This window comes from Castanea sativa, chromosome 9 (assembly GCF_040712315.1).
Source record: "Castanea sativa cultivar Marrone di Chiusa Pesio chromosome 9, ASM4071231v1".
Taxonomy (NCBI): domain Eukaryota; kingdom Viridiplantae; phylum Streptophyta; class Magnoliopsida; order Fagales; family Fagaceae; genus Castanea; species Castanea sativa.
Genome location: NC_134021.1, coordinates 24,182,969 through 24,192,773, shown reverse-complemented (window position 1 = coordinate 24,192,773; position 9,805 = coordinate 24,182,969). Strand labels below are relative to the sequence as shown.

The 9,805-nt window shown below is 41.5% G+C and overlaps 1 protein-coding gene across 1 annotated transcript; it reads right to left on the bottom strand.

Moving 5' to 3' along the window:
• Nucleotides 1–7,882: 7,882 nt before the first annotated feature.
• On the bottom strand, nucleotides 7,883–8,785 carry LOC142611094 (dirigent protein 22-like). The gene has a single exon (XM_075783126.1). It carries the CDS (start codon nucleotides 8,703–8,705, stop codon nucleotides 8,118–8,120), a length of 588 nt encoding a protein of 195 aa, XP_075639241.1. The 5' UTR covers nucleotides 8,706–8,785; the 3' UTR covers nucleotides 7,883–8,117.
• Between the last annotated feature and the right edge of the window lie 1,020 nt (nucleotides 8,786–9,805).

Sequence of the window (9,805 nt, the reverse complement as noted above, 5' to 3'; positions counted from 1 at the left end):
CGAGTGACGTACTATTTTCCAGATGGCTTTCCTCTTATTTACTCTTGACAAGCATATCATCAGCATAGACTTCCATATTTCTCTCGATTTGTTTGCTGAACATTTGGTTTACTATCCTCTGGCATGTGGCTCCGGCATTTTTCAACTCGAAAGGCATGACCCTATAGCAATAGAGTCCCTGACTGGTGATGGAAGTTGTTTTCCCCTGGTCCTCCTTTGACATCTGGATTTGGTTGTAGCCTGAGAAAGCATACATGAAGGTGAGGAGTTTATGTCCTACTATTGAATCAACGAGCTAGTCAATTCTTGGCAGGGGGAAGCTATTTTTGGGGCAAGTGTTATTCAGGTCTATAAAATGCACGCACATTCTCCATTTCCCGTTCGCCTTTTTTACCATGATGATGTTTGCCAACCAATCTGGATAATAAACTTTCCGGATGAAATTGGAAGTAAGCAACTTGTCCCCTTTGTCCATTATTGCTCTATATCGTTCAGTGGCAAAGACCCTCATTCTCTGTTGGACTAGTTTTCTTTTGGGATTCACATTTAGAAGGTGTTGGATGATGTCCACTGATATGCTGGGCATGTCTTCGTGGCTCCATGCAAAAACGTCTAGGTTCTCTTTCAAAAAACCTATAATTTTCTCCTTCATCAAGATAGTGAGGTTCGTCCCTACCTTGGTTACCTTCATCGGTTCCCCTTCCACTAGCTCGATTGTCTCGAGAGCCTCCATGACCTCCGAGGTCTTTTCGCCAACCATCTAGGTATGGTATTGATCATCCTTATTTCTCCTATGGCATTCCTCGGACAATCTTGTGATTGGTCCTCGTCTCTAGGCTTTTCTTCTAATCTTGCTCGTATGCTATGCTTATACTATCCTAACACATCCTTCTTCACGAACTTTTGTAGCTTCCCTCTTCTGATTAGTTCTTCTATTTGTTCTTTTAAATCCATGCAATCCTTCATATAGTGATAGTGATCTTTGTGGAAACGACAATACTTATTCTTGCCACGAACATTGGGTGATGAGTGGAAAGGTTTTGGCCATTTAAGGGCATAGTTGTCCTTAATCTACATCAATATTTTGTCAACAAGCATTACTAAAGGGGTGAATTTTACCGTCCTCGGGGGGTTTGTCGTATCTCTTTTTGACAGTATCACAGCTGGAAGAATGATCTCCTCTTTCCCTTTTCTTTCCTTTCTGGTCTTCTCGAATGCTCATTCTTTCCTTCCATGCGCCCCCTGCTCAATCACTGCCAAAGCGTCTTCCATGTTCATGTACTTCTAGGTTTTTAACAACATCTTTGCCATTGATCCGGGAGGACTCTTTGCAAGGGCGACCACAAATTCTTTGGATTTTTTTTGAACGAAAGGTTAGAGTTTTATTAAAGTAAACATGTTTACAAGTATGGCCAAACTAAATAGAGTGGCCTTGTGGGGTGCAACTACAGCATAGTCTAACCCCTGATAAAATGAACTTTCAGGAACTATCCCATACGCAAGCCCAAAATATCTAGCTTTAAGGTCATAACTGCTGTGCTACCATTAGGTTTTGGTACTCGGCCAACAATTCCACTGCACTTTCCATGATCCACCGTGGCTGTGACTGAACATGCTTGAAGTAATATCTGTTTCGTGCATTCCATATACTCCAAGCCGTGATTGCCCACTTGTCCAGTTCTGCTGGCTCTAACGTCTTCTGCATATGCTTGAAGAGCAGAAAGAAGTCATCCATGTTGTTGTTGCATTTCTATACTCGCCCTCTGACCAGCGCCCATACATTCCTTGCCAATGGGCATTTCTAGAGTACATGTACTATTGTCTCTGGTTCCTTGCGGCAATTCTTGCGTGTTACCTCAACCCGTAACTTTCTACGACTTAAGTTTTCCCTTGTTGGTAGACAATTTGAGCAGGCTCTCCATAGAAAAGTTTTCACTTTCGGTGGAACGTTGAGCTTCCAGATTTTTCCCCATGTAACGTCGTGTGCTCGAACCGAAGAGTGCTCTACCAAGGCTTTGGATTTAAGTCGCAAAGCTACTCTGTATGCTGTCTTTACCGAGAATGTTTTCAATTTGTTTGCAGTCCAGACCAGCTTGTCCTGGGAGTCAAGATTGTTGAGGGGAATAGATAAAATTTGTTTACAAGTGCTAGGGGTGAAGGTTGCTGCCAGTTTACCCCTGTCCTAGTGCCGTGAACTTTGGTCTATTAACTCGCACACCTTCAGCTCCTCGTTTGGTTCATGTAAGAAGGTTGGTGCATTTGGGAGCCATTTATGTGTGGTAACCCCTATTCTGCTACCATTCCCAATCTGCCATATAGACCCTTCCCTTAACACATCTCTTGCAGCCAGTAGTGACCTCCACACAAATGATGGATTAGAGCCCAATTCTGCCATCAAGAAGTTGTAGTTAGGAAAATACCTCACCTTGTACACCCTATAGAAGAGTGACTGTTCATTATGCAGGAGCCTCCATGCTTGCTTAGCCAACATTGCCAAATTAAACGCCAAGATGTCTCGAAATCCCATACCTCCCCTCTTCTTGTCTTGACACAATTTTTTCCAGTTAATCTAGTGGATCTTCTTTTCGTCCTTGGTTTGCCCCTACCAATAATTTGATAGGAGGGAGTTAATTTTATCACAAATGGCATTTGGTAGTTTGAACAAACACATGGAGTAGGTGGGTATAGATTGGGCAACCATCTTAATTAGGATCTCCCGACTTGCTTTAGATATAAGTTTTCCTTCCACCCCATCACCCTTTTAGTGATTTTTTCTTGAAGCTCCTTAAAGGTATTAACCTTTGATTTTCCACTCACCATTGGTAGTCCCAAGTATTTTTCACAATTCACCATAGTCCTTGCCCCCATCATTTGTTGAATTGCCCTCCTCACTTCCGGTTTGGTATTGGTGCTAAAGAACAGAGTTGTTTTTTGTCTGTTGATGGCTTGACCTGATACAGCTTCATAAGTCCCCAAGAGATTGAGTACTCTTTGACACTCCTCCACAGTGGCTCGGCAAAATAAGAGGTTGTCATCAACAAACAAGAGGTGAGAGATGCACACCCCATGTTGGCTAGATTTTATACCTCTCAGAATATGGCTCTCTTTGGCTTTTCTTAGCATGGCAGACAAGCCTTCAGCACGGCAGACAAGCCTTCAGCACAAAACAGGAACAAGTATGGGGAAAGTGGGTCACCTTGCTTTAGTCCTAATGATGGTTTTATTAATCCTCATGGCTCCCCATTGATTAGGACTGAATATGAGGCTGTTGTGATTATCTCCATGGCCAAATGGACCCATTTAGGATTAAAACCCAGCTTCAACATTATCTGGCGTAGAAAACCCCACTCTACTCGTTCATAGGCCTTGCTAATGTCTAGCTTAACTGCCATTTGTCCCATTCTTCCTTTTCTTCAGTTCCTCATCCTGTGTAACAACTCATATGCTACAGTAGTATTGTCAGTGATAAGCCTATTAGGTACAAAAGCACTTTGTGCATTAAATATCACCATAAGGAGGACATGTTTCAAACAATTGGCTACGACCTTAGAAACAATTCTGGATATTACATTCCCCAAACTTATAGGCCTATAATCAGCCATGGTTTTCAATTCATTATTTTTTGGGATTAATACAATATGTGTAAAGTTCATCTTATGCAGCATGTAACCAGAATTTAAAACTAAAAGAACTGCTACTGTAACATCATGACCCACTATATGCCAAAACTTTGAAAAAAAGAAAGGGGGCATACCATCTGGTCCGAGTGATTTTAAGGGGTGCATCTGAAACAATGCTTGCTTGACTTCCTCGGATGTATACCTTTGGAGTAAGGTTGTGTTCATAGCTGGTGTGACTACGTGGTCCATTGAGTTCAAAACCCCACTAAAGTCCTTCGAGTTGGAGGATATGAATAAATCCTGGAAGTAATTGATGGCAGTCTTGGCTATCTGATCCTCGGACTGGCACCATACCCCGGTTTGAGACATGATACCAGAAATATGGTTTTTCCTACGTCGTTGGCTGGCTCTTTGGTGGAAAAACTTCATGTTTTTGCCAGCTGCCGGTAACCAAAAGGATCTTGACCTTTGACGCTAATAAACTTCATCCTGGTGGAGGAGTGCATTAATCTCATTTTTCAATGCTCTAATTGTTGGCTGGTTTGTTGGGTCATTTTGTAAAGATAATTCCTCCAAGGCTGACTACTTTCCTTTTATTTTTTCTTTGAAATTCCCCACTGTGTTACGGCTCCACTGAATCAAGTCTTGTCTACACCGTCTAATCTTCTCAAATAGTCGAAACATAGGGTTGCCAGCCCCACTCTCGGCCACCCAAGCAGCTTGGACCACCTCTTCACACCCTTCATGTTGTGCCAACTTTTCCTCAAACCTTCTTGGTATTTTTTTCCTTCCTGCATATTTGGTTAGGCATGAATATATTGACAAGTATCGGATTGTGATCGAAATAGGAAGATTGAATGTGAATGACCTTTGCATAGGGAAAAAGAGATCTCCACTCTGATGTTGCACATGCTCTATCCAACCTTTCTTGAACAAAAGCCTCCCCAGGACGTCCATTATTCCATGTAAAAATATTCCCTTAAAAGCCGAGGTCCACCAAACCACAATGAAGAAGTGCAGCTCGAAATTCCATCATTGGTTGTTGTTGTTTTGGTAGGCGTCCTTGCTTCTCTAAGGATTGTAAAATCTCATTGAAGTCACCACAACATAGCCATGAGACTGAAAATATTGTATGCAGGTGTTTTAGGAGTTGCCAAGATTCCCTCTTCCTTTGTTCTTCCGACCATCCGTAAAAGCCTGTTAATCTCCATGGTGTATTTGAACCATTCCGTATGAGGGCATCGATGTGATTGGGTGAATAGGTTTGTATGTGTAAATCCACCTCCTCCTTCCATAGTAACGCTAAGCCACCTCTTCTCTGTTCACTTGGTACAGCTAACATGCTGTTGTAGGGTAAATCAGCTTAGATCCGCCGCATCTCCTCAACTGATTGTTTTGTTTCCATCAAAAACAAAACCTTGGGAGCTTTTTCCCTCATAAGATGAGAAAGGACATCGACTGCACATTGGTTCCTAAGCCCCCGGCAGTTCCAGCTTAATAGATTCATTGTTGTTAGCGGGGCTGATCTATAGCCTCCGCCGTTGAAAATAGCTTGATGTGAGTTGTATCTTGTGCTTTGGTTCACTTGCCACTCAACCCAGTTTCTGATCTAAGTCTTGCTTCCTCCGTAGATAACCTTCTTTTTTATCCAATGATGAGTGCTGCTATAGGGTTTATTGTTGTAGGCCCTATCTTTCTCTTAATTTTTGTCCACGTAGCATCTTTACTGCCAGCCCGAGTTTGTGTTTTTTTTCCCAAGTCACATGCTACCTCATGTGGTTTACTAGTAGCTGCGGGTGGGTTGCTAGTATCAGATACATACTCCATTGGTATACTAATTAGGTCATTAGTTGGGTTTGAATCCATTACTTCAGCTAAGCCAATTACTCCCTCCTTTATTGTGTCGGTTTGGACAGAGGTCAATCCCGAGATTTTTGCTCCAAATAATCCTCCCCTTAATGACTTGGTTTCCATTAGTGCATTGGTATCCGTTTGGCAGCTGTCTACAACGATCTCATGATTAGCATTGATTGTCGTTTTAATTGGTGGTTTCAGATGTTGAGATGCGTGAGTAGGCTCATTCGCATCACTGGCTTTCTCCAGCGCTCCGTTCACTATCGACGGCCTCCTTTGATTTGGCTGACCCCTTGTAGTGCTCTTTTCCTTTCGATGGTGACATGCCTTCAGCCACTCACCATATGGTAAGTCTTCCACCCCCTGGTCCGTTAGTTTGGAGCAAACTTTTGCTTCATGTCCGAAGAGTCCACACTGGTAGCACAAACCAGCCAAGCGTTCGTATTTGAAGCCAATTCTGATTTTATCTCCCTCAGGGCTAGATACAATCCCCCCCCTACGGATAGGCTTGTCCAATGGGAGCTGCACTCTTATGCGAATAAACAGAGCTTGTTCCGACATGAACTTTGTGGAATCAATCTCCACTACTTCACCCAGCCGCATCCCAATATCTCTACCCGTCTCCTCCGTGAGTAAATCAAATGGTAGGCCCCAAATCTGAATCCACATTGGAATCGTTTGGAAGGTCACTGAAGCTGCCGTCATACCTCGTTCCCATCGTTGAAGTACCAAAGGATGGTCATCAAAACTCCACGGTCCATTGTTAATGACCCATTTCAGCTGACTCTCTAGAGTGAATTTGAATTCCAACACTTCCCTATTTAATCTTTTCACATATGATCTCAACGATTCCCCATCTTCTTACTTGATTGAAAGTAGGTGATCTGTTGGCCTCTTTTGTCACTAATTGCCAACGAAATGGCGTACAAAGGAATTGCTGAGTTGCTTGAAGCCGTCTATGGATAATCAAGCGAGTTTACTGAACCACACTCTTGCAGCCCTTTTAAGGGTAGTTGGGAAGGATCTGTAAAAAATCTCATCGGGAGTCTACTTTAGGCTCAGAGTCAATTTGAAGGTGGTTATGTGATCCAATGGGTCTCTTAAGCCGTCAAATGACTCAAGTTGGGAGAGACGAAACTTTGGTGGCAAATGACATTCCAAGATCTTTGGGGTAAAGGGGGAATCAATCATTTTCACCATTCAATCTAGGTTCTTATCTGTCTTCTCCTTCATCGCATTCTTGAGCTCGTCCATTTCTTTTCGCATGCTTTTGAGGAGGTCATTACTCGCGCCCATCTAACTGATCTGTCTTTTTTGAACCATCTCTTCTGTTGCTGTTCTCCTCATTCTCATTTCTGTTAACTTCCTGATTCTCTTCTTGTTGCTGCTACAGCCTCATTTCTCGTTTTTGCCTAATAAGCTCTTCTATATTAGTCGTTAGTGTCTGAATTTGCAGGGCTAGTGTTGCCGAACCTTGAGGTGCATTAGACTCCATCTGGGTGTCAAAAAGGATAAAGTTATGCTTTCAAACTAGGGTTTGAAGTCGTTACCCACAGACGACGCCAAACTGATGATGTCAAAATCACCAGTCAAATTGATCGTCCAAATAGAATGCAGCCCAAGCTTGTCAAAGAACCTGCACGTGACCAAAAAAAGCTATACTCGAGTGGTCATCGATGTGGTGCCGGCCACTGAGTCTCCGATGAAAAAGTTAGATAAAAGTAGAGTAGTGGTAGTGATAAGAGCTCTAATTTTGGTATGTCTAAATATGAGTAACTTCTCTTAAGATTTGACATTGTGTATATATAGGGCTTTCTCTTCTAGCCGTTGGTGGCATTCAAAGTTGGCTTGAATACCCTCTTGTAACGTCTTTGGGCAGTCTTAATGAGCTGATTTTGATATCTCTCCAACGGCCATATTTCCTGCATTCATTGGTGCGCAACGGTTTCTCATTGATTGTACGCTTAATGGCTCTCTCCTTCGTCCGGTGTGGACTTACGTGGACGAAGGGATTTATTTGGTTCTTCACCCATCAATAATGATTCCACTATTTATCTCATTTAAATTCATTAAAGTTAGATTTCTATATTTCAATCTTACTAATAGATGTTGATAGTACGTGAGAAGAACAAAGTAATGGGCACCCAATGGTCAACCATGTTGAATGAACCTAAATTTGGAATCAGAAAGGTTGAACCTGATTGAAAGAAAATAAAAATATATCTCTCAAAATTTTTTATAATTTAAACGTGAGTAACACAAAATTCAATAGACAAATCTAAAATTAAAACCATTGTGGCGTCCGAAATATGTTATAAATTAAAGCATCTTCCAAATTTTGGTTCGGTAATGTTCAGATTGGATTGTCAAATTAGACAAACATGCTTTTCATATACATATGACATATCTTTCACAAAATCAAACATTTCCAATTATCTGACAATACATTCAGTCAACGGTATTTTATTTTTCACAAAAAAAGGAAGAAAACCACGAGTAGCCATATAACGTAACATGTGAAAGGCTCAAAGTCACGTTTATTGTACATAGTGTGTACAAATATACCAAAATCGTGACTTAAAGTCACGTTTTCAACATTTTTTCAGTGGGTATAGAACACATGGTGCGATATATTTTTCCCAATCAATGATGTAAGACATAGACATTGTACTCCACAACAGCATCCCCAGATTTGGTATCAAACGTGTAAGTCTTGGCCTGAGCATACCCACGAGCAAACCGGAAAACACCACTCCCACCAACGATCGGCATCTCCCTCACAGTCGAGAATACAGTGTTTCTCCCTAACACACTAAGAGTGCTACCATTATACTCTCCCTCTGTGAAAGCAAAGTTCATCACCATTAGCAACGCTGCTTCACTCTGCGATGCCAAGGTATAAATTCCTTGTGCTTGTCCAACAACTTTGGAGGTATTTTCTGGGAGGAGAGTCAGCGGGTCATCAATCACCGCCATGGCTCCAAACCCCGTTAGGGATGTGTTTGTCGTGGCAGCTTGTGCAACACGTATAGCAGTAGGTTTGGGGCCACTGACAATGTCATGGAAGTAGAAGTGGAGGTGGCTTAGCTTCTGTTGCTTTAGTCCAAGTGATGAAGGAGGTAATTTTTTAGAGAAAACGGGTGCTTCATCAGCGATGACATAGGTTGAGAAGAAGAAAATGGTGACGAGCGTGAATAAAATGGATGTGGGTTTTGAGTACGTTTTGGCCATGGTGGTGAGTAATTAACTTGCGTAGAGTTTTGTAGAAGAATCAACAGTTTAATCTGTGTCAGGCTTTGTGTCTGAACCTTTACACATAATCATGTCAATGTCATTATGGGTTTAAATCGTTTGTTTATATAACAGAGAAGCGTGAAGAGATTAATGTAGCAGTTCCAACAACTAATAACATACACAACTGACCGAGAAATACGTATTTTTTCGCAACAATAAAATATGTAATACACAATCATTGATATGCTTGGTTTCCCCTTACCAGTAATAATAATAATAATTTCCAAGTCAAGATGAACTACCAACCAGGGAACCAAATTCAATGGCCTCAGGCGTACACTATTCTTTTTTTTTTTTTTGGCTGAATAGGCGTACACTATTCAAGAATTAAAAACTAGTACTTATGTAGCTGTAAAAAAATTAGTATTGAATTATTGATACGATCATATTGTAAGCGCAAGATGAACCAATAATAGAGAAATATTTTATGTATTTGGTTGCCAAGTGGTTGCCTTTGCCTTCTGTAAGTGCATAATTGCACCTGGACCCAAGAACAGTTATGGGCTCAGGCCCAATGAGCCTTAAACAATATGAATTTGTAGAGTGTGGGCTTGAAACCCAGGTTAGAAGTATGTGGGGATTAAATGACAAACTAAGGATTTCGAATACTTGGAAACAATAAGGAATATTGTAAATTGGCCTCCTCGAACGTAAGCCGAGAGCTGTTCTTCTATTATATCCCTTTCTTAGTCTTTTCTTTCTTTTTTAAGTTACAAAAAGTCCTCCTTCTTTGTGTCTTAAATTGCTCTTTAAATACTACTCTTTTGAATGCTTTGTACACGTGTTGCCTCACCTCTCCCTTAGACTAGATATTTCTTTTCTCAGTGCCTTTGAATAGTAACCAGAAGTTTCTCTTCCACTGTTCAGGTGTCACTTCCCCATAAATGCGGCCAGGGTGGTAGGTGCAGGGTTTTTAATGTGGAGGTAGCAGCCTTTATCTTTGACATTTCTTCAACACCGGTGCTTTTGGGGCGTTCTAGGGTTCACCCCTTTTAACCATTGGCCTTAACTGTGTCCTCCCCTAACCTTTACTATGA